Source organism: Xiphophorus hellerii, chromosome 22 (genome assembly GCF_003331165.1).
Source record: "Xiphophorus hellerii strain 12219 chromosome 22, Xiphophorus_hellerii-4.1, whole genome shotgun sequence".
NCBI lineage: Eukaryota > Metazoa > Chordata > Actinopteri > Cyprinodontiformes > Poeciliidae > Xiphophorus > Xiphophorus hellerii.
The window spans coordinates 10,448,918-10,474,602 of record NC_045693.1 but is presented as its reverse complement, the minus strand read 5'-3'; the positions used below and the strand labels follow the sequence as shown (position 1 = coordinate 10,474,602).

The 25,685-nt window shown below is 37.9% G+C and overlaps 1 protein-coding gene across 2 annotated transcripts in view; it reads right to left on the bottom strand.

Annotated features, from left to right (window-relative positions):
- Positions 1–25,685, bottom strand: part of macrod2 (mono-ADP ribosylhydrolase 2) — a 477,335-nt gene that overhangs the window by 38,648 nt on the left and 413,002 nt on the right. For both annotated transcript variants that reach the window (XM_032552623.1, XM_032552622.1), the window contains exon 9: positions 5,689–5,767. In XM_032552623.1, the coding sequence (XP_032408514.1) occupies positions 5,689–5,767 (79 nt within the window). The remainder of the gene's footprint in view (positions 1–5,688; positions 5,768–25,685) is intronic.

Sequence of the window (25,685 nt, the reverse complement as noted above, 5' to 3'; positions counted from 1 at the left end):
TTAGCCTTTCATACCCTCCCTCAACAAATTATATGTGCGTGATTAAAGCACGCGCATGCCACAACTTTACTTCTTCCGAAGTAGTAGGAGAGCCGTGGTATTTTTTAGGTGAGTGTGTGTGTGTAGAAATGCTAAGGATATAGAGTGTATTAAGAACCATGTAAATAAATGTCAATTGGGAAGTCGGTGAAACAGTTGGAGAGAATGCAGCAGTCTCTGCAGATCTGTGGGCTGTGTTAATATTGTCAGCACCGTGGCTGATTGAGGAGAAGAGGAGATGGAGCCCAGCTTGTGGGCAGCCACCCGGATCATATTAGGAGAGGAGTGTACCCAGAATCAATTTCTACATGCTTTTTACTCTACAACCACAGCTGCCTGGCTGCTTCCATTCTCGCAAATAACACGAGCCGAGACAAGCATGTGGTCAGACATGACAATCAGAATCAGAGTATAATCACGATTAAATAAATTAACTGAAGTGTGTGTGTACAGCAAAGTCCATGTATTCACACATCTCTTAGGCTTTTTTTGTTTGCATTTTGTGAAACAAAATCAGTGATTTTATGTGACAGAAAAAAACAAAGTAGTAAATATTACTGAAGTGTAACACAAACTATATGCAGAAGATACAGTGGCAAACATGACAACTGAAACACCTTGTCAGTGCAGTTTGACTGAGCTTTTTCCATTTTGTGTCAATGGACACTGATTTTTAACATGGAAGACTGTGGAGACATATCTTAAAAGACAGTGAAAATTGCAGGTATGGGTGATTCTGCCTGAGCAAGGAATTCAAATCTAAGCCACACTTTTCAGAGTTTTCAGAAGTTTATTTGCCAAAAAAACAAACTTTTAGAAGCATATCTCATTTTCCTTTGATGTCACAATGTTGCCTTTTTTATGTTTGTCAAATAAAATGCCAAGAAAATACAGTCAAGTATCATGGCAAACTGGAGGATTATTTTCAACGTAAATCCAGTCAAGGTTTTATTTTCTTTGTTTGAAAAAAACACATCAACTGCTATGATTCTGATTACATTTCTTCAAGCAGGACAAACACTGGTGGTTCTTTTAACAAGGCAAGAATAGGTAGCGTAATTATCAGATCCTCATATCAATGGTTACAAACCCCAATACTGAGCGTGGAAAAGGATAATGATTGGTCCCATGCAAGTAAAAGATAGCGGTGGTGTGCACAAGCCTTTTTGTCTATTTGCATACATCAGTCTTTGTGTGCTTGAGAGGTTTCATGACTCTGAATGCATGAGGTGCTCCTTGAGCTGGTGATACATAAAAGACCTTTGTCTGCTTGTATCAGGACTCATTAAATGAGCCTGCTTGAACACAAATAACATACCAGTGCAAAGCAGAATGTGCAGTCATTTGTAAGCATGTCAAAAGCAGGAAATTCAATACTCTACATGGTTTAACTACCTGTTTCCAGTATGCGCCATGGCTGGTATGCACGATTATTATTGTCAGCAGAGGCTATTTTTCAGTTTCCTCCTTCTGCAGACAAGTAACCATATTTTGGCTCCCTCTCACTGACAGCTTGTGGAGATTCACATTGTAATAAAGCAATTTCCTGTATGCAAATGTCCTGTTTACACATTCTTGCTCCAGTCATTGTCACTTGACAGATTGCTTGAATACGAGGAGAGCAGCTATACAATGAAAAACGGGAGTAGCAAGACTTCAAAATAAAAATCTATTCTGTCTGCTCTTAGCTCAAGCATTCCTGAAACTGATGAGACCGGGGGAGATCTGGACTTCTAACATGACCCCCTCTCCTCTACACACACATACAAATACTAAAAAGAGCACAAAGGGGTACCAATCACCGCAACTCTGCAGCAGCATGCTGATAGAAGAGGCAATGGAGAAGCCCCTCCTTGATGCAATAGGAAGGAATGATAGAAAGTGGGAGAATAAGGTAATGGGGAAGTGAACGAGGAGAGGCTTAAGTGAGAGCAAGTAAGGAGAGGAAGAGGAAAAAAACGGGCTGGTCGATATAACGGAGGGTTATTGAAAGCGAGCGTGCTACAGGAGACAGAATGATCTTAAGCCTCAGTGGATCCTGCTTCAGCATCAGTGCTGAAGCAGGATCCACACCACTGTCTTCCCCTGGCAGTGAGGATGATGAGATGTTCTGAAAGTGTTCGAGCACACCTGCAGAGCTAATTCACAGCCTCTGATTCACTACTACCATTTTGCACAGGCTAAATGCAAGTCTTTTCACGCTACGGGGTTATGCATTAGTGACATGTTGCAATCAAACCAATCAGCATTTCTTTCTTTACAGCAAGCCTTTCCACGACCTCTGAAATACATTTTGCTGGATCAGCCATATGAATTCACTTCCCTTCCATCAGGATATAGTCGACATTCACGAGATTCTTAATTTCACATCTCTGTTCTTCCTGACTGAATATGTTGAAAGAGCTTCAGTTTTCATTGAGGATGTGGTAAATGCTTTGATCTTGCTCATGAGCTGAAAGATTAGAACAGGTGTAGGTGAGAGTGGAGTAAAAATGTCTGGCTCACCGCCGACATTGATCCAGAGTGGAAAAGTCACACTCACTTATTCTCTCCTGCCCACACATGTTAGCAGAGCAGACATGAGCGTGGCCCTGAACCCAGGGGTCAAAGAGCAGATGATTGCTGAGGAATGTCATGGTATCTGCTACAGATATTAATTAAATCTCTGACTCCTGCTTTCAAAATTTACAAGCTATACAAAAGTTTTCATAGTTTTTAAACCTTTTCACATTTTGCCATACAAAAGCCTCAATCTTCATTGTTTTCCTGTAATCTGACACCCCAAAATAAAACCCAGTGCAACCAGTTGCCCTCAGCAGTCAATTCTACTTACAAATTAGATGACTTCTAAAGGAAATTGATTGCAATGGACAACTGACAGTCTAGTACGGCTCAACTGGAAACCCAAATTGGAACATTTGTTACCTCTTCAGCTGGTGCTGTTCGCTTTTACACAACAAATAAAACTCTTTGCAAAACCTGCTGCCCCTAAATCCCCTGTGGTGACACCGAACCAAGAACCACTGAATGAAATTACACAAAAACCTCTGAAGAAGATGCACAGTGTAACTTCTTTCTTCACAAGTTGTATACAAAATGGAGTGGTGACAAATTTTAGAAATTATAAAATTTCTTTTTTGTTTTAGCTAAAAGACCACAATCCATTTCTTCATGCTAGCCAAGACTTTCACATTTGTATTGGATGTATTTTCCCAGAATGCCCTGTGTTACCGTTAGCTTAGATTAGATTAGATTAGATTAGATAGCATTTATTGTCATTGAACAGAATTCAACGAAATTTCCATTGCAGCTCCCGTGCAAAAGGTCAAATATATACAGTAGAAATAAGCAAACACACAATAATAATAATAACAATATATACAACTAAATTAACTAAAGGCACTCAACCATCCAAAGAAGTAGCAGCAGGTCCAATTATGGCAAAGTACAGATAATGTGACAGTGCAAGCTTATTGCTTTCGGTGCGGTTTTTGGTTCTCTTTGCAACTACATATGCATTCAAACAGCACCAAAGTTAACTTCAAACAAACCCAGATTACGCATTAACACCTCCCCAAACAAATCCGACTTTCAAGATGAATGAACTAGAGTTTGATTTAAGGGGACTAAACAAGGGTGGTGTGAATGCAGCCTTAGGGTATCGAATTAAAGGCAGATGAAAACAGCTGTCCTGTGAAGCCCTCAGGTGTTTATTAAAGAACAAACAGCATCATTAAGACCAAGAAACACACCAGGCAGCTCAGAGCTAGAGTTACAGAACAGCTACGAAGTTACCAAGACCTGGACATCAACTTAAACGGACATTTAAATCAGGAAAACTAGTGTGCTGATTCCGGAGGAGCTACAGAGATCCTCAGCTCATGTGGGAGAATCTGTAAACCATTTAAGTATTACCGTTTAAGTGCACTCCATGAATCTGGCTGTTAATGTGGCAAAAAGAACAACATTGCTAAAATATAGCTCTGAGAATATATTATGAAGGCAAAACATAAGAAATATTGAAAAAGTGCTGATCCAATGTGACTAAAATAACTTTTTAGCCTAACAGCAAAATATCAAAGCATAAATATGTACCAGCATGGCCAAGTGAATGTCCAGATTTAATTCCAGTCAAGAATCTGTGGAAAAACTCGACCCATTCTGACTGACCTTGTGCTCTTTTGCAAAGAACAAGTAAAAATGTTATCTTCTAGAGGAACAAAGCTTGCATTGAAAGCTGGCCTCGCAAAGTTGTGGCACAGGGGGCTAAACAGAAATTCATCCCAATTATTCTTTATTCAAAAAAGAAAAAAAGGTTTGAAAACCATCTAGGTCTTTACTTCGCCTTCATAGGCAAAGTAAAGCCTTTACTTCACCTTCATAGGCGAAGTAAAGACCTAGTATTTTGGGGTGCACTGCACCCCAAAATACAATGAAGTTTTAGGTTGTTATGTGACAAAGTGACAGAAAGTTTAAGCAGCATGAATACTTCCACAGGGCATGGTAATTGCTCTCTTCGATGGCTTTACCAGTCTATAAATAAATATCTTTGTATTTCTCTTTGTGCCACACACACTTGGCGCCTGTCATTTTATTTTAGCCCTGGTCCCCGTTACAGAGAGATATGGAGCATTTATCCCCTGACTACACTTTTAAATGGCGAGAGAGATAACTGGAGAACAACAGCTCCAGATTCTCATCTCAAAACACTAATATGATGAGACGGGTGCTGGGTGCAGGAGGGCAGGCAGGCATAATTAAGGTCTCTCCTCAGAATGTAATCTTTCAGGCAAGAGCCTGGGAGGAGGGGCAGGGGAGATGACGGGAGAGCAGGGAGAACAAAACACTCTCCATCTGGGAACAGCCAGATGAAGGCCTGAGAGCTGGTATTCCGCTGGGGAGGTGAAGAGGGAAAAGTGAGGTAAATGGGAGGTAATGCTAGGCTGGAGAAGCCAGCCAGCCTCTTTCAGCTCCCCAGCTATTCAGCTCAGTCCTCTGTGGAGCCCCCATCAGAGCTGGTGACTGCTCCCTGTCCCCGTAAAAAGATGATGGCATGAAAAGGGGAGAGTGAATCGAGAGAGGGGCAGAAAAGAGAGTGGGAGTAGGAGATAATGGATGTTTGTTTATTCCACACGTAGAACTGTGGAGCAGTAACCAGGGATGATATGTTGCTATGCATACGTATCCCTGAATGTTTTCAGCTCTTGCTGGAGAAATCCAAGTCATTATTACACTGAAATGAAACTGCCATTTACATCCCACTAACATATTTAAAACTGTAGAACAAATCAGTTTGCAGATAAACTGAAAAAGACGTCAACTATTCTAATCGTATTAAAGCAATGCGTGGTGAACTTGGCATTTGATTTGACAACTTTCCGCACAGATTTTCTCGGCATTTTATGCTTTCACATTTAAAGATGTCACTCAAGTCTGACAGGTTTTTAAACCATTTTCTCCAGGGAATAAACAACATAGATTGGCAAATTCTCTTTATCGCTATAGTGAGAGATACCCCATACTTTCTAAATAGTATGCTGCCATGGTAACAAGTAATCATTTCCTTAATTTGTTTTGCTCAAAGACAAAAAACAGGTAAAAAGAGCAAAACAATGCAAAATGCTGTCCTTGGGAAGTAAACATCCATACCTTGAAAGATGATGGCCATTTTCTTCTTGTAAATGGTAAAATCAGTCTCGAGGAAGACACAAAAAATGACTCGTGTGATCTGCAAAGAATAAGAACAGGAAGACGAATGTGTGATTACTGAAAACAGACTAAAACATATTTTTCTTGTTAATTACACATACAGCAGAAGACTGTATAAACCCAGACAAGATAAAAAAACATGTAGTCTTTAAGAGCATAATAAAAACATCTCTCATGAGACACCAAAACAGTTTACCATTACATAATGAATCTGAATTGGAGTCTTAAATTAATAAAGACTATAAAGCCATAAATTAAATGCAGACTATCATTCCATCTTTTTTTAAAAAATTTCATTAAATGCGGTTTAGGAAAGCTGTGTAAAATGAAGACTGATAGATTTATCAAAACAGTAGGGGCTTTGAACAAATAAGTCAAGCTAAATAATACTGTAACTTTTATAAGATGACCAGACCTTCAAGCATAGTCTGCAAATTTCTTATCTGGGTCTGGGTTTTTAGAAGGTACTGTAAGAAGCTTCAAGTTACTGTTTTATCCATTTCCGAGCCAGTTTTGAAGTGCTTTTGGGATTGTTGTTCTGTTAAAACACCTAAATGCCTCTGAGTTTTAGCCATTTAGATATTGATTTAAATAAAATGTTGAGCCCTCCTTTTTTATTTCTTTAGACATTGATTTAAATAAAATGTTGAGCCCTCCTTTTTTATTTCTTCACTTTGAGCAATGCACCAGAAAAACTAACCTCCCCAGCATGATGTCACCACCACCATGCTTGAAACTTAGTACAGCATTCTTACCTTACCTACAAACAGTTGTCACCTCACTGGAATCAAATCGCTCAATCTTTATCTCTTTTTCTCCAACATAGATTTTGCCCATTCATGAGGGCAGCTTAAAGGTTAAATTGAAAGTGGGTTTTCACAATTCACCTGTAGCACATAGAAGCTACATTCTTTAAATATAAATTATTTGCACACCATAATATGTTACTGAAGACAGAATTTGCAGAAACTTGGCCTCATCACACACCAGTACTGTAGGAGCACTAAAAAAAGGGTTTTGTTTGCTCACTAAAGAGATAAAACAACAGTCCAGCACTTCTACACTGCTTACTGAAGACATCTTACATGTATATTTGATATTAGGCACAGACTTTATAATTACAAATTAAAATATAATAACATCGAGCAATTGTACTTGTTTAGTGATTTTAAATTTGATTACCATTTCCTCTTCTACCCCTTGGGAAATAAAAATTCCTAAGCTAAATTGAAAAAGTTTAATTGTTTTAATCAGAGGCCTCATCTGCATGGGCATATGGAAGAAAATAAAACACGTAAATCAAGTTTAAAAAAGTAACAAATTTAGCAAAAAAAACCAAACATTTAATTTGCAGTTTGTAAAAATGAATTAATAAAATGTTAATACAGTATAAAGATTTCCAGGAGCCATGTACCCCCACCACACACATGCACACATCGACAATGGGGCTAAAAGCAGACACACAGGCAGCTCTTTAGACTGCAGAGAAAGAGGTCACCTCTTTCACTTTCACCCGTCTCCGCTGCATGTGCAGACATCAGTCAGACAGAAGCATTAAATGCCAGGCAGCTCATCATTACTTGACTGAATAATGGTGATTTTACACAACAGCCACAATATATGCACGCCATCGTCCTCCACACAGCGCAATGATATTTCGAGGGAAAAAAACTAAAAGCCTCATTCCCAACACTGCTTGACACTTGGGGCCACATCAAAGAGGCCCCCGACTGGTGCTTATGCACATATACAGTATACCCATTAATACTTTATGATGGGGATTTTGAGTAAATGTTAGAAATTGTATTCAGGACATTTTTCTTTTTGCGGGTTGTCTTGATGGGGGTTTGCTTGCAGTCTGTAGATGTACTCTCCCCATCTTTCAACCTTAATAGGAAATGAAATAAAGCTTCAAGCCTTTTTTTAAAAAGCATGGACTCGCTGACGAAAAGAAAAAAAAAAAACTATAATGCGCCGAGACAGGGAACACCACTGGGTGCTAGGTCGCCAAACAACAACAGCTCCCTGGGAATTTCTATCATCGTTATATGGCACTCTGTTCGAAAAGCGGCCACCAACTGTGATACTGGATGAAGCATGGCTTGATGTTTTGCATCAGACAGAAAGATCAGTGTGTGAGGATATGCGTACACACAGTATGATGTCAGTTATCTTTACGCTATGGTGTTTTTAATGCTGTTAATACTCTGAGCTGAGTGAGAGTGTGCTCATCCATGACATGTATATTTTCCCAGGTTCCTGTATTCCCCATGTCCCTGAAGCAGCATGTTAAATTGCATTGTATTCAGCACAAGACTCAGGCAAGTTCTTTTATTCCACCGATCAGGAACACATTGAATGGACTTTGACATACATCAACCAGACCAAAACACACACAAAAAAAAGAGAGCAGAAATGTGGGCGTAGAACACTGACATTCTGTTTGTATCCAAACAAATATTGTTTGCTGAGAATTCGTAGGAGTCCAAAATGAATCAGGCAGAACAGAGAGGTGATTCTCTCTTTTTCTCAAAGTATACACTGTGCCAGCTTGAACTTACCTTTTCCCCTGGTGTGCAAAAAAGTGTTGTGTAGTCAAATAAAAAAGTCTAAAAGACATATAAGGGACATTTTTGATTTTACACACTTTGAGATGCTCAATTCACATTGTATTAATTCACACTGGCACTCAATTCATCTTGTATTTCTGAGGTGTTTTAATAATGGTTTGCAGAGTAAAAAAAACAAATAGTGGAAAAATATAACACTTTTAACTTAATCTTCTATCACATTATAATCGCAGACCTCGATGCATTTTACATGGATTTTATGTAATGGACAAACATGAAGCAGCATGTAGTTGTCAAGTCAAGTGAAGTCGATGAAGAGTTTTCAAAAGTGTAAGAAATCGCTATTGCAGCCTGCCAAAAGGTAAGTAGCGCAATCAGCAAACATGCGGAAGAAATTGCTTTGATCAGAGAAGATCAAAATTGAACTTTTTGGTCGACATGAAAAACATGATTAATCCCACCAGTTTCACAGAGTCTCCCTTTCTGGACAGGATAGCTGGTCAAAGTTGATGGAGGTACTGCAAATCCAGCACAATCCCAGAAGCTCCAAAAGACTTGAGATTGAGAGAGAAGCTTGTCTTCCAGGAGGAATGTTTAGGATCCACAGCATACATTCTGAGCTACGACAGATTGACTTGAACTAAAACATATTCCTGTGTTAGAGTAGCCCAGTCAAATGATGTCTATAGAGCAGAAAGTGCACGTAACAACCTTTATCTCAGGTCTTTGACTTTAGAATAGAGGTCCGATATTTGGTCTGGAGCTGCAAAGTGTGTGCATGTTGACTGCACACCCTGCAGTTTCCAAGGTTGAACAAGTTAATGGAAGACTAATTAGAAAGCTGGGATCACTGCATGCCAAACTATCCAGTCATTAGTCATTCCTGATTGGAGGGGTTTTGTCAAAGGGGAAGCACAAATGATTGGATCCCTTGGTGTCACAAAAGGAGAGATGGTTGAATTGACAAAAAATGCGCTCTGTACTATTCAGTGTAAAAATAGTTCTGACCACTCATTTTATGAGAAAGTACTGGAAATTCAGCCAAATCAGAAAAAATAAAGCAAGTAATAGATATTGCATGTTCTCTGTTTTGCAGAAGGTTGTTTTTATTTTAAAAAAAGTTTAATTTCCTTGTCATTGTGAACAAGGTTATGGTAATAACATACACAAGAAGTCACGCATACCAACAAAACCAAAACAAAACTAATAATTTTCCATTGATGTCCCAGTTATTAAGGTCACAATCAACAATATAGTTCAGCAATATTTTAGCTAATTTGTTGTGCAGACATTAGTGTTGCTGCTCTGTTGAAAGATTTTTAATAACAGGGAGTAAAAGATCTGATCTGTATTGTTCCATCTACTATAATTAATTTAAAACATACGGCTCATGCTTGAGCTGCAAATATATGACAAGATGAGGCTAATTAAGATGATAACGACATTGGTTCAACCTGTGCATCTCAACTAATTTGCAAGTAAATGCCATAAAATAAGTGATAAGTTTGTGTTAATAATCAGCAACATCTACATGCATGTGCCAATACTCCTTTTTCTTGTTTCATTTAAAAATATGCATATATTTAAGAATTTGTATTTGCGGCTCATCATTCTTGCGTATGGCTCACCAGGTGCTGTACACTCCTTCTGGCTGGCTAACAGATGAGCTGTCATTGCTGGCCACCCATGCCCATAATTACAATGGGGGCACTCAAAGAAGAACCCAAAGCACAAGCTTAGCACATGCATTTGTTTTCTTTTTCTTTTTTTCTTCTACTTTCATGTCCTTCTTGACTCTGTCACAAACAATAATAGAAACACGTTGGACTAGCAGGGCTGTTCCAGCTGGAGCCCAAACCCACGGGAGATCCCTATCTGTGCTGCACTGCCTTGTTACTGAGGCACAGCTGATGCAGGAACCTATACAGCATGGCTGCATCCAGATGGACAACAGCATCAGGATACTGATATAAAATTGCATGCTGTCACTGGCTAAAAGCATTTGTGCTTTTGTTTTATTCACTTGCATTCTGTACTCTGGGGAGTGAACACCAACAGAAACTATATGGCAGCCTAGTACACTGAATCTGTTTTAGTGGCTGAGCAAATATAAAATATGCTGATTATGTAAAAATATATATTTTTTCTAACTAATTATGTATCTATACCATATGTGATTGCTGTGTCAGACATTACGCAATGAAGAGCAAATTCCAAGTTACATGCATGTACTGAATGAGTGTGAATCTAAGTTGGTGCAACCTCACTGCCTTGGAAGTGAATACAAAGTCACTTCCAAGTGACTTTGGAAGTCACTTCCAAAGCCAAATAAATTGGCTTCATGGAGGAAATTTTTCTTCACTGTCACACTTTAATAAGGAAAGTGCCAATATTTTACTGTTTATTGTTAAAAAGGAAGAAATATATAACCTTTGTGATAAGAAATAATAAACAAACCCCAAAGTTTTGCATTGTGATTGTTACTTTTACTGTTGCACTACTACATTATCATCGGTGAACATCAATATATTTTAAATATTAATAAATAATAATAATGATGGACTGGTGACCAGTCCAGGTTGTACCTCTCTCCCATTCACTGCTGGAGATGGGCACCAGGCCCCTGCAAAAATAAACATATTAGATAATGGATGGATGGATATTTTAAAATATAATCACACTAAAATATTATATGCTGCTTAGAAGTACAATTGAAGTTCTCATGATATCTAGTAGAGGTATAATAGCACATCAAAAATCATGGTTCGGCACATATATTGGTTTTAAAGTCATGGTTTAGTATGTTTTTTTATGTGCCTTATTAAAAAAAATATTTTTTTTCTTTACCTGTGTCAGCAGTAAAAAAAATATATATATATTTTTCTATTTCTGAAATTAATTTGATCTTATTACATTTTAAAACCTAAAAATGTGGATGGTATAAAAGTGACTGAAGACTTTTTTCAATGAATAAGGCAGTACGAGCAGGCATACCAAAACCTTATACAACAATAGTTGAAAATGATCGCTGTCAATATTTAAAGGTGTTTAAATAAGGTTATGTCCATGTTGGGCTCCTATTTAGAAAATCTCCCGTCATCAACAAAGACTGATGAGAACCTGCATCTTAAACAATTTAGGAGTTTAGGCTTACTGGATGCTACAAGTAGCCATTTGTTTGTGTCCATGTTTTTAGTGCATAATAAACTGGAAATTCAGTGCAGCAATAAAGCAAACAGTAGAGGTAAAACAGCTGCAAAACACTATTTATAGCTCTTCTTTGTGAATATAATATATTTCATTACTTAAGATGGATTAGACGATTCTGGGAAATTTGTCTTGAGCTGGAGATATTTTCTCATAAAACGCAGCCTCCTAGCTGCATCGTCAAGGCTATTACCAGTGAGGACTCATCTTCTTTGTTGTCAGAAGCACTAGATTGGATAGAGGGTTCATTGTGTGGCAGGTGGACCGAATCCAGGCTTTATTACTGATGTAATTACACCCAGCTGCGCCCCTTTAACCAGTCTACAGGCACAGAACTTGTAGCTTGGAAAAGAAAAATTCAGCTTGTGTTTGGTATAGAGTCAAAGCTGTGAAAACACTCCAGCACACTGATATCCTCAGATCATTTATGACCATAAGAGCACAGCTTCTTGGTTTGCGATCTGCTGCTTCAAATATACTTGTCAAAGTGACATCCCCCGTGTCCTCTCCTTTTACCAAAAGTAGAGATTAGGCCAGCAGCAGAGCTGACAGCAGCAGCAGCCAGGAACTGGCACCTAGTACTGAGGTGAACCTGTGAGCAGCCGCTTCATTTGACTTTGATTGACCTCTCTGCTGAGAGAGCTGCAGTTCCACCTGCAGCAAGCTGGAGAATTATCATTTCAAAGAAGTGCCCAGAAAAGGTTATCCCTTTGAACAAAACGCCTCCATACATACATCAAAGGACAAGCTTGACACTGCTCTTTGCGAAGGCTTGGTTACGACCAAAAGCCCGAGGGAAAGAACTGAGCTAAAGTTCTTACCTCTCAGAGCCAAAAACCAGTCAGCTTTAGAGGCACTCCCTTTTACGATAGGAGCAAGAGTATAATCAATGGATGCAGTTTAATTTTGCAAACAAATTATGGTAAATGCTTATGAGCACAATTCTGCATGAGTGGTTGGCATTTTGTGACAAAGTAAAAGTGATAAAACTCTGGTGAGCCGCCTGGTTATTTCATCATAGTGTGAAAAAAAGACGTTTCGTCAGGAAAATGCTATACTGCTCGATATGGAAAAGCCCATAAGATAATGTATCAGCAATTTGTATGTTAATTCAACAGATCCTGCATGAGCTTCAAATATACTACACATTAGAGCTGAACAAATAGATCCAACTGTATTATTCGGGTTTTGCTTGCTGCATGGGACTGGAAAATTGGAGTGCAGCATGCTTGAGGCATCTAGTGTTTTAGCTCACATTTTCAAAAATTGTTCTCTCAGACTGAAAGAGACAGCATTTGACTTTTACAGGCTTTGAGCAATTCCTGCCAACTCCCTCTGCAAGCAACAATAGTGCTTTGTTATTGGCTATAAAAAGAAAAAGACAGGTTTTCAGAGGAAAAATCTCACAAATTCTACCATGCATTTGTTCTTATCTTTAATGACCTTTTTTAAAATCATTTTTAATTAAAAAAGTAGGTCAGTTTTGACATTTTGAAATATGTTTTTCAGAATTAAAAATATTACAAAAAACATTTGCTTAGACAAATTAGTCGATAAAAGCTACATTTACACGAAAAAAATTTGACAATATATTCCCAGCCAGTTAGGCTAGGTTAATTACCAGAGTGATTACCAGAGTTAATTACCGACCTGATCACGGATTTCTCAGCTGGAAACTAAAAGTCCAATCTTTTCCCGACCAGTGAATGCATCACACACATTCACACGCATTGTGAATAACGACATATTCTCTGTTTATTATCACGATTTAGGCTTTCATTTTAATGATATAGTAATTAGGACCAAATCCAGTCATTGCAAAATGACATGACTTTTGTAGCAAGTTATTTTAGTTATATTTTTTATATACATCTTTGTGCCATAAACTGAAAGGTGTTACTGTTCTGGTACATTTTCAGTGATATTGGTTGAATCATTACAATAACAGAGTTGCTGCATACTGCCCAAAGCAAACAGTCCAAATGAAAGAAAGAAAGTGTGGTTGTTGTTTTCTATTCATAAAGGTGGAACAACTGCAGAGAAGTTCAGAGGTGACACCGACAGTAACTCCTATACATGTGATCCCTCCATGCACCAGTAATGATCTTACTTCTGGATAGCCACTGATTGAAAAGATATTCTATGGTTGAAGTGTTGGGTTAAACTGTTCATATGTAAATAAAATTAAAGGGGTTTACCTTAATGTTTGGCTTAAAAATAGAAATACTAAGCGCTTATTTTGCATTCTGTCAGATAAATGTATCAGATCTTTTCTGTGAGAGATGCTGTAGGCAGAAACTCAACAACTCCTCCTTAAATAATTTAGTTATTGGATACCTGTGGAGCAACAACAAAAAAAATCTCTCTTCAAAAACAGAGAGAAATCAACTTTCTTTTCAGAGAAATGTGAAGCTTTGTTTACAGAAAGATATCTTATTTTGTTTGAATGATCAGAAATGAGTTTTACATAGAATAAACATGTTGAATGTAGTAGTTCATTTGATCCAGAAATCTGAATTTAAATATCTGCAGATACGGATAGTCTACAACACGACAAGTCTTCCCTTTCATTCTCTGCCTTTCTTCCTGTCCATTTACTGCTGAATAAAGGCCATTAGTGCCACAAAAACCTTAATCCAACAATTTCCAATCATAAGGCAGAATGCACTGCCAGATCTTATGTACATTCCCTTCACAACATTTTTTGCTTGCTATTCTCTTCATCATTTTTCTCATAAATTTCCAGCATCTAAAACGTAACTTCAAGGGAGTAGCTGGCTTTTGACGTAGTGTATATACCTCACTCCAAGTTCCCATGATGACCACAAAAAGTCGGTGTTACATGACAAGGTGAAGGGCTGGCACTTCATATTGATGTGTCTGACTTTGTGTCAACTCATCTGCTAGGAAGGTTATCTTTGTCAGCTGTCAAGTCCATAAAAGTCTTCATTTTTTCCCAGTTTCTATGAATGTTCAGTCCCCAAGAGCTGGTCAGTAGGAGTCAACCTTGACCTCCCTGTTGAAGTCTTTGCTTCTATAGACTTCCTGAAGACTGCCTGACACATATTGATGAGGTCATAATACAAACCGAGTTTCTTATAAGATGTAGTTTTCCCATATAAGGCTATCGATGGTCAGGAGGTCAATTAAGCACATGTGTGACCTGTTTTCTTCTTTTCCAATACATTACTATCTGTGTTTTCTGCTCAACATCCACTGAACAACATTAAGGTCATAGCCAATCAAATGCTGAGAAGAGCGTATTTTCACCCAAAGTTGGCTCTGACCCTCTGGACAGACAATTTTAAATCGATTAAAACAGTAAAAGGAGCAAAAATCATGCTAGAGGGGCGTGCCGTGGTGGCGTAGTGGTTAGCGCGACCCATATTTGGAGGCCTTGAGTCCTCGACGCGGCCGTCGAGGGTTTGACTCCCGGACCCGACGATATTTGCCGCATGTCTTCCCCCCTCTCCTTCCCAGTTTCCTGTCAGCCTACTGTCGTATAAGGGACACTAGAGCCCACAAAAAAGACCCCCTGGAGGGGTAAAAAAAAAAAATCATGCTAGAACCCTCAGCAAGATAAAAAGATTGATAGCTTTTTAAAAATGCAAACTCCTGTGAGATGACAATACCATATCAAGTGAGGTTGCAGGAAAATGAAGAACAAAAATTTGCACAAAAAGTTGCAAAAAAGCAGATTTGTCACAAATAATTTGGAGTTTCTTTCCTCATGGAAATCCCCCCTCCTATTAACAGGAGGAGGTCCACTGTAATATGATCAAAAGTCTTAGCATTTCTTGTCACTGTCATATTTCTACAATATTCCTTCACCATGGATGAATAAAATATCAATAAAGAGAGAACCCTAGGGGTGACTACTGTAAAAATTAGTATTCCAACATTGTTTTTCTTAATTATTTTAGTCATTTTAAAAAATGTTTCTTAACACTGCTAAACTATATTACTGCCATGATTGTTATGAATAAAGCATTTAGACTATTATGACATTCTGTAAATATCACTAAATTCACATTTACCCCTTTTATCCCAAGTGTATGTTTAATACACTTGAATGTTTAATAATATTGAATTGTGTAGCTGTGCACTTTATTGTAATTGCTAAGTGCACCAGTATAAAAGGTCACTTTGGAGCTCTGATGGTGCAGCAACACCAGGAGAAGCATAATTAACAAAGCATTGAATACACAGTTTAAAAAAAAACTTGGAATAAACATCTTTTGGTTTGCAGATCAATCATTTTAGCACATGTCTCAGAGTAGTTTTTTCACATTGTCACTTCTCCTTTTTAGCAGCATGTTTGCTCACTGCTAGATCTGGCTGGTTCAGAGGCGGTGTCCTTGGAGAAAATATGTGCAGTGGTCCAGCCAGGTTCTCTCCACTTTGTGTATTATACAAAAGCTGGCAGATGAATGGAAATTCAATCACATCTCCTGGTGGGAAAAACTCCCCGAGCTGCATCTGAGCTCTGTTGTGACTGCCATGAACAGCACAAAGACTACACTGACCAGGGAGAAATGCAAAGGACGCACTGTTGATCTTCAGTTTGTCTAACAAACATATCCATATTTTTACAGGAGTGTAGATGGTATACTCCAGCTCACATTCTGTCTTGCTGCATTCTTATTAACAGTTCTCCCAGGCCTTATAACACAGTCGGATGCTAATGTAGATGGGTGAGACGGTGTGTGGGCTGCATTCTCCCATGCTGCAAAGAAATGCTAATAATTTTGCCTCTCTGTGGCTTTTTCCACATGTGGTGTTTCTTCAACCCCTAATGTAGATTTTAATGTCACAAGGTCAGGAAGAACACTCATTTGAAAGTACTTTATTTCCTATGCACTTTCTTCTAGCCAAAGCTATTACTTGGGTTATAACTTTCATAACAAGGCACATTTATGATGCCAACACAATGTTCAGTAGAATCTGATTTTCAGTGACAAGTATTTACTGCACCGATAAAATATAAAACATCTCAATGTATTACCAAACTCCTGTATGTATGTCAGAAGGACCTTAGTTACATTTCAGCTACTTAAGCATTTCAGTTACTTAAAGGGTAACATATAAATGGAAACTGATAAAACTTCATCAAACCGAAAAATGTATATGAACATTTGTGACTGTGAAAAGGTTATTCTTTTACTTTAAAATGCCAGGACAGCCATTAAGAGGCTCTGGCAGATTTACACGGTGCCGAGTGGAACATGGGACGAATGTAACTGATCCTGAAAGCAATACCATATGGCGGTGTGGGCGACATCAAAAAGAAAAGCAGGTCTGATGGCCGAGGTGCCGTTTGATACAACTTACAAAGTGGAATTAAGATCCAATCTGGGTTTCGTCAAATGAAAGAGGAAAATTCACAATTTCTGCTTCAGTAGAAGTTTTGAGGCAGTGAACACATTAATAAAGACTGCCTGGAAGAAAATAACTTTTATATGAGGAGGAATCAAATTAAGATCCCCACACTTTTAATAAGAAACAAATGATCAGATCATGCAAAACACAGGAGAATATTAACATCTGTTAAAATCCAGTAATCACCACTGTCTTGAAAAGCAAGAAGTAGCAAAATATATTGAACCCCACCCCCAAAAAAAACAAAAATTTTATACTCATGCACTTAACCATCACAGATTTGTTTTCTTTTTAATTAAGTGTCTTAATAAATATTGGTGTACATAATTAAGGATGCACCACTTAGAAATTTGTGGCTCTGTTAGCTGTACAGTTCTGACCTGTGGATTTTACCAAAATTTTGACAATGTGGATATTTTAAACAGTTTTTAGAATCTACCATCAAGTATTAGTGTGATTAGTGCAGCTTGCATAGCATTTTTGCAATGCAAGTTAGTAAACAGAAAAAGTTGACACCACTCCATTGCTATTGTGAATCTCAACCAAGACATTTTTTATTCAAAACATCCATATTATATATTGCCGTAGTTCACTCAGAGTGGGCTTTGTTTGGTCATGTTTTCTCAGAATTTATGAAGTGAGGTTACAAGGAAATGTAGAACGGTCCAGGAAAAGAAGAAGCTCTTTGCTGTGTTTTTCTCCCAGACTTTGGTAAATGGAGCTGAAGCACTCTTCCTCATTTACTGTAAGTGCTCTCACTGTGTGTCTAGTACCAAGGAGGAGGACAGAGTGCACTGATTATGACAAAGGACTGAATCTAATCAATAAAATGCTAGTTGCAGGGGACCAAAGTACCACACTAGAAGTGACTTTATTTGCTTTATCTACGCTTTACCTTTGATCTTATTGGGAATGCAGGAGTTCCCACTCACACTTGTTTCCCACTCATGATAAAAAACTAAACAAAACCTGAAAATGTATGGTTTTGGTGATTCAGGTCAAAATCCCGTCTTACATTGAACCATAAATGTTAATTTGGTTGATATCCATTAAATGGTTCCAAACAAGGCTAAGTCACTAAAATTCGATGAAGGACCAAAATGTATTTAAACACAAAGTAGGGGCAACTTTTTGTCAGCAATGTTTCTGGCAACTGATTTCTGTTGTCATATAAATTAGATATACACTGCTCTTTTATCAGAGTTGGGAAGCAATTTAACTTGCTTTGATTTTAGAGAGGGTCTGTAATTTTCCATTTGAATTACTGGAAACAAATGAAAATTTAAAAGCTTTGTCAAATTCTATCACAATAAAAAAAATTACTTAATGTACCATTTCTAATTTTAAAAGTGATAATGCATGATGGCGAGTACAACAAGCATTATACTCATAAAAGGCAAATTTTGTTTTGCCCTAACTAGCCTGTAGCCACATTAGGCACAAACATTGAGCAATTATTTTGACAGTTAACATTTCACATGAGAAGTGCACTCAAGCTCCACTTGCAAAACAACATCATAGATATTCACTGTGGTTCATTGCTCAGCTCATTCGTGCTAATTCTGATCGCTTTTCATGTTATTACCTCAGCATAGCGTTTAGTTTCATGATTTCCTGGAGTAACCCACCAATTCAGAAGTTCAGCTGAACCTAAAGGGCACAGAAAGCAGGAACCCAGGCCCTTTGAAGAATTTAAAACATAGCCTCACTGTTCATGATTAGCTTTGATTGGTCAAGGCCATCACCGAAGATTTGATAAGTAGTGCTTTTAATCAGATGAGATTTGCAGCTCCTGTGCTCTGTCCAGTGATATTTTGGTTAATTTCGTTGGTGCTGATATGATGTGCCCAAAAAATAGGAAATTTTATTGCGGAAAGATCTTCCACATTAGAATCTGAGAGCAAAATTTATGTAATGTAATATTTTAGTTTTGTCCAAATTAGCAATACCTTAAAATGTGAACATTTTTACTAAATAAGACTATTTGTTTTGCAACAGCAAAGCCAAAGTTACTTCTGCCGCTCAGTAGTTAAAATCAAACTTGAATTTGATCAATGTTTTTTTTTCTGATTGGAGGAAACATTAAAATTTTAAGTGGCCCGCCACAATACCAACTTGAATTATAGAATCTATGAATGAAGCTAAAGATTAGGGCAATAAAGTACTCTTAAAATGTTTAAAACTTATAACTAGAAACATCCTCAGAGCTGGTTAGAAATCATAAGAAGGGTTTGATTGTTGTAATGCCAATAAAGATGTTTCCATTGATCTATTGAGAAGAGTATAAATAATTTAATGTAATTTTATACAAAAAGTAAATAAGTAAAAAATTATTTTTTCAACAATAATAATTCTCTTATATTCTTTTATTACATTTTAAGAAATTACTGTCTTATTTTCTGAGAAAAAGACTTCTTGGTTGAATAAAAACAATTTTAAATGCAAATCTGCCAGTAGTGTAAGATCCAAGCATGCTTTTGTTGACTACAGTGCATGACAAAAATGTATAATTGTATTTACTTTGAACAAAATCCAGAACTACGAAAGCCTCCCAAAACTAATCTCTGAATGAATATGGAAAGATTGCAGTCATAGCACTGCAGTGGGAAAAGGGTAGATTCCAGGTTTTCTCTGGTCTGCTTGAGCTGCATGGTTTCTCTCAGAGTAATACATCTGCATTAGTGTCAGTTTCTTTAGGCATGTTTGCATGCTGAGCTGCACCTCAGGGCAGAGCGACAGATTGCTTATCCACACGTTGGTATAAGTATTTGGTCCCAGTGATAAAAAACTCAGTTCACATAGTAATTTACATTTCTTTATGTGTTTTTCTTGTTTGTGCAGAAAATATAATTAACAATATGCAAAGAGAATACAAACACATAAAACAAGAAATATAGTAAAATACATAACATGTTAAAATTTTGCCTCACTAAATGTATTTATAATGGGGCTGTTGACAAAATTCACCCGAGATGATAGTAACAACTCAAGTTATCTGCATATGGAAAGAAATGACTAAACTTAGTACAAAATTAAGTGAAAATTAAATAAAATGGAATGACAGTCTTCATTAATTTATAACGGATTTAGAAATGCCTTTGCAATGACAACTTCTCCTGTGTCGAGTAACTTGTTTCATGGATTACATAGGTCTGATTTTGACCCGTTGTACTATAAAAACTTCAGGTCTTAACGGTTCTAGGCCCTCTTCAATAAACTCTGTTCTTCAATTATTTCTATAGATTTCCAATTTAAATCCAGTTATTTTCTCTGAAAAACCAATTGAGAGTTTTCTCAGCTGTGTTTTGGGATCATTTCACTGCAAAACCCATGATGTTTCCATCTGGATTTTGAGTTGACATGCAGCGTCATTTCTGCTCTAAACATGGTGTGTACACTGACATCCTAGAGCTAAATTTTGGTCTTAAATATCTAAAATATTGCCTCCCCTTGACTTGAGCAAATTCTGAACAAGTTTTAATATGTTACTTTCTTCAGCAGTGGAGTCTTGTGCAGCGAGCACGTATATAGGCCACTGTGAGTGAGTAAATTATTTTTACTAATATCCGATTTTGATTCCACATCTTTTGTCCCTTTAGAAACATTATTTATTAAGAAATATGTTGACGTGATTGATACTTATTTCCTGCTGCATGTAAATTAATTATCCATGATACCAAGATATGAATTTATGACACAATTCCTTCTGTTTGATCAGAGAGTTTGTTAAAGTCAGGGGTTATGAAAATAGGTAAGCTCCACTTTTTGAAACATCAATCCAAAGCAAAAACAGCTTTCAGCAGACTCTTGGGCTATACAGACACTGCTACAGTGGGCCTAATTGGTGTAGCTAGAAAAAGAACGACAAAGATTTGAATTTGAATAAAACTGTTGCAGTTGGTGGCTGATGAAATAAAAAACATCACAACTTAAATACAGCTAAATGCAGGACGATCTGGGAGGGATAAATGTGGTTAATAAACAATAAGACATTACCTATTATTTATAGATTAAAAATTATTTTTATTGCATTGGAAATTTTGCAGCATTATGGCCTTGAAACATAATTTTCAACATAAGGTATTCTATTGGAGAGCTGGATTAAAGATGATACAGATAAGCAGCCATATTATCTAAAAAGAGCTAAAGGATAGCAGTCTCTGTCACTGATGATGAAAGATCATACAGCACCACTAAACAGACGAGTGATTTCCAGCTTCCCAGCTCGCCTCCAGCTTATAAAAAGTATCCTGAGGAAGTCCACAATCAATGAAATGTCTGTTTTGGTCTAGTTGTCATTTGGAAAATCAATGACCTCACCAATTCCAGCTAACTGTTTTCCAATCTGTCTCTTCTAATCATCCTTGAATGGGTGCAAAGAAAAATCTCGTTCCCTCTTAGCCCAACTCTGCTGTGGCTACCCAAACAAGAAAGTTGATGTTTGTTTTGTACAGTAATTGAGCAACGGTGGGCTGTTATTAATTATGCTAATCACTTTCCATATGCACTTAGGAATAAACAAACAAGGATAAGCAGGAGAAGAAAGGCTATAATCTATGAGCAAACTTACCAAGTGACTAATACAGGGGATAATCAAGAGCATTTCCTCCAACTGTTAATACTTTAATAAACCAGGACATTTAGAGCTTTCAAAGTAATCCGCAGTCTAGGTCCTAATTAATGTTCCTGATAAATACAGTCCGCTACAGAAGTGTCAAGGGACTAATTAGATCACTGAAAGAAGAGTCACTAAACATGCAATGATATCACATGGGACCATGAAGCTAAAAGAAGGGGCACCCACTCTCTCATGTGGCAGAGACCAAACTGGTTCAGCACTGAGGAAATCTCTTCATCAAGAGGAATTCACAGGGTGATGTAATTACTCAAGACCCAGAGAAATGAAGGCAAACAGCAACAAGGGTTTTGAGGGTGTGAAAAAGTCAATGCGGTGTGTTTACACAGCTCTCAGTCAAATTTTTTCCAAGCCTTCCCTTTGAATTTATATGACTGATGTACAGTACAAACAGATGGATGGCTGGATAGGTGGATGTAGATATTGAAGAACTGGTAGATTGATATATGTCTGGAAGTTAGGAAAAAAAATATTTTTCATACTTCTCCAGATCTGGAAAATATTCCAATTCCAGGTTTTACATAGAGACACATTGCATTTCTCACCAGGTCCACTTTATCACATGACTTACATCAGCACCAGGGAAGGACAAAAATCTTGAGATACAAATTTAATGGAAATGCCATTGATGTTATGATGAAAAGTGTTTGCAACCACTGCAAAAAAGAAAAAAATAATAATCCTTTAAGGCCTTTACATATACCCTACAGCAATCTCTTGGAGAGCAATATGAAGGAATAAAGCCCGTATTGACCCTGCGACCTCTGGAAGTGCACTCTATATTACCATTCTGCATGCCTGTGCTTTGACCTTTTCAAATCCCTCTTTAAAGGTTGCTTGTGTTCCTGTGTCTGTGGGCTGCGCAGGCTCTGTAGGGGGAAGCTGACTGAGCGAGTGCTCCTCGCCCCTCCAGAGACTGACCTACAAAGCTATTGTATTAAAAGAGTCATATTTATCACTGCTCTCCACACCACAACTGTTCTACCTGCAGCATGACGAACAAAAAACCTTCCCTAAACTCAAGAGCTCCTCCGTTCAGCGCCCTGAAAAGAACGTTAGGCATGACTGGTTTAAAGCATCTGAGAACGAGGCCTATCGCTTGGCTGCACTGAAAAGTGAAAATGGTATTTAGAGGCTTCTGAAAGTTTAATCAGGCTGTGTTAGATATGTGCTTCAATGGATAAAATACATATGCGCTAATGTACTGTAGCACGCAAAAGCATCCAGAGTCCTTACACTTTGTCCCATTTTATGATGTCAAAACCACAAAATGAAATTAATTTAACTGAGGTTATTTTTGGCAAACTGACACAATGGAGAACATAATTATAAAAGTAGATGGAAATTGATACATGGTATTATAAACACAAATCTAAATGGGATGATTTTCTATTCGTATTCAGTTCCCTTTACTCTGATGGCTTTAAATAAAATACATTACAACTAAATGTTTGCAGAAGTCAAACAGAGCTAATAGTTTACCTGTAAACTAAACAGAGCTGTACTGTGAAGGCCTTAGAGACTTTGAAGAGAACATCAAATAGCAATTGATATCTTGAAAAGCAAGGAATGCAGCAGACGGATCAGGGATGGAGTTGTGCAGAAGCTTAAAGTAGGGTGGAGTTGCAAAACAATATCACAAGCTTTAAATATCTCACAGAGCTCTATTCAATGCACATAACTCACCTCCAAATCATAGTGCGGCTGCTCCCACCATCTTTTATCCAACGCCTTTTCTTTTTGTTACGTCTTTTATCACTTAAAATGAGTCCACAAACTATCACTACTGCTTCTACATCGTCATTCATGTTTGATTATTCTAAATTCACGTATGGTATGTTGGGGGTTTTACTGGATTTTCTTCTGGAATCGGGATGTTTGTGAGTGGAATCGGTTCGTGTGTGGTGTGTAGCTCCTGCCGTGTGGCTGGACACACGAACCGATCGAACCTGTTGTACTTTTGTCAGCTCTGTGGTCACAGAAGTTTGGAAAATCGGCCGACAATCCTTAAATCGTGCCGTATGAACCAGACCTAAAACTCACAAGCTCTCCTCCTCTCATCTCGACCACTGCCCTAACGCTCTCTGACTCTGGTCGTTATGGTAACGTTCATATATCCCTTCAAAATAAGATACCGATGGACCACAAAAACGAACATTTTATTTTCGTGAAAATTTAAACTCACAATAACGACTAATGAGCTTGTTTCTCTGCAATGAGACGGTCCCATCTGGGAATGACGAGAGACAATGACACCAGAAGTGTTGCTTATGCACAGGATGGTTGGTCTCTACGTGGTGAAGCTGTTTGAAGGCTTCATTGCCTCATTAACGAGCCGGTCACCATATCATGCAGAGTGGGCTTGGAATGTGGGAATCACCCACCAGGATAAATCCATTCTCTTGTCTCTTCTCTGGGCCTTCTTCCCTTCGCAAAGAAACTTTCCAAAGACATCTGATCTGTTTCTTACTCATTTTGCTGCTTGTGGGCTCAATATTGGCGAGCAAGATGTAACCGAGAGAATCCAGTTAAAGGATTTTCAAAATAAAAGATCCTCCAGACTCAATACATAAAACGGAAATATTTCATTATTTCTTGCGCGGCCCGGTACCAATTGGTCCACGGCTGGTACCGGTCCGTGGCCCGGGGCTTGGGGACCACTGAATTATACAACATGGAGTGTTGGATTCTTTAACCAAGATTCTTTTCTTGGTTAAAGACTCTTCAGTCAGGAAGGATCCAAAGATTCTTTAGCCAAAAATCTCAAGAACTAAAACATGACTTACTCCAACTCTTAAATAAGGATCCAATGTCAAAAATGAATATTGTACAACTACATGTCTTAAAACAAAAATCAGCCAAAAGTACTAAAAGTAAAGTTTTTCAGCTGCAGATAAGAACTGTCAAAACAACCCCCAGACGATGACCTTTCAGGTTTCGGATTTCATCTTGTGAGTCACTTAAAGCTGAGAAGAAGACAGATGATGAGGGACTTCGGGAAAGAATGAAAAACCAGTTGCATCTCTGCCATCAGCCCCCATTAACTCCCATGCTCCTATCCTGCTGTGGCTCAGTGGGCGTCGTCTGTATTCCTCCATCAGTTCCCCCCAAATAGAAACTGCTTCATTCATATGAGCACATCAAACAAAAAAAAAATTATCCTCTTTTTCAAGTGACCACAGAGGAGGCCATATCATAGTAGGCAGCCGCTCTGATTTAGCAACCAAACAAAACAATTAGCAGGAAACAGTTTGTAATCAAAAGTCAAGAGGCACAAGGCAAACAGAGCCACCGGTTCCCTGTACGTCCCCCAATAATCTAATTAAGATACTTACTGGAACTGTGGCAAGCTAATGAGAGGGCTATGACTCATTTGCAGTATGAGCACTCCCTCGCTTTATCTTTGTGTGCTGAGACAATAGAATTATTTCCACAAATGTATGTTTAGTCTCAAATCCCCTTTTTTGTTGCTCCTGAAATCATTTTGTCTTGCATACTAAATCTCCTGGGTTTATCTCTCTGTTGATCTGAATGCTAATTCCTGCAACACAGAGACACAACATTTTGATCATTAAAAACCAAGATTTATTGAAACATAAACTAAACCAGGACATCATCATGATAATGGCATTTATTCTATTCTGTACAATCAAACTGAAAACTTCTAGGAGATGTGCAGAGGGGAATTGTAAAGGTGCATGAACCTGATTTCACAAGCCTGATTTCATAATAGTAAAGTAATATTTTGGTGATGTAGCTTCTGATTTATTTTCAGTATTTATTATGAAGTTAACACCTCCCAGCAATTGAATATTGAATATGGCAAACATGTAATGAATTTCAGTTGTTCTACTTTGATTCACTTTCCCACAGTTACATCATTTTGAGAGGTTAAAAATTATTTAAAAAGTATTGGTATACAGAGATATCAGCTGGGGTTCAAATCGCTACTGGACAGTATATGCACCCTATCAACACAAAGAGCCATCAGTAATTGGGAAAATATACAACAGTGAACTGACACAGGAAGACTGTTTATGCACTGGCCATGCTAAGTAGTCAGTTCTTTGGGGAAGGGAAGTAGCACAGCAAAGAGCAAGGGGAAGGATGTGAGCAGCATGTACAAGAGGGCGATCGGCAGCGCT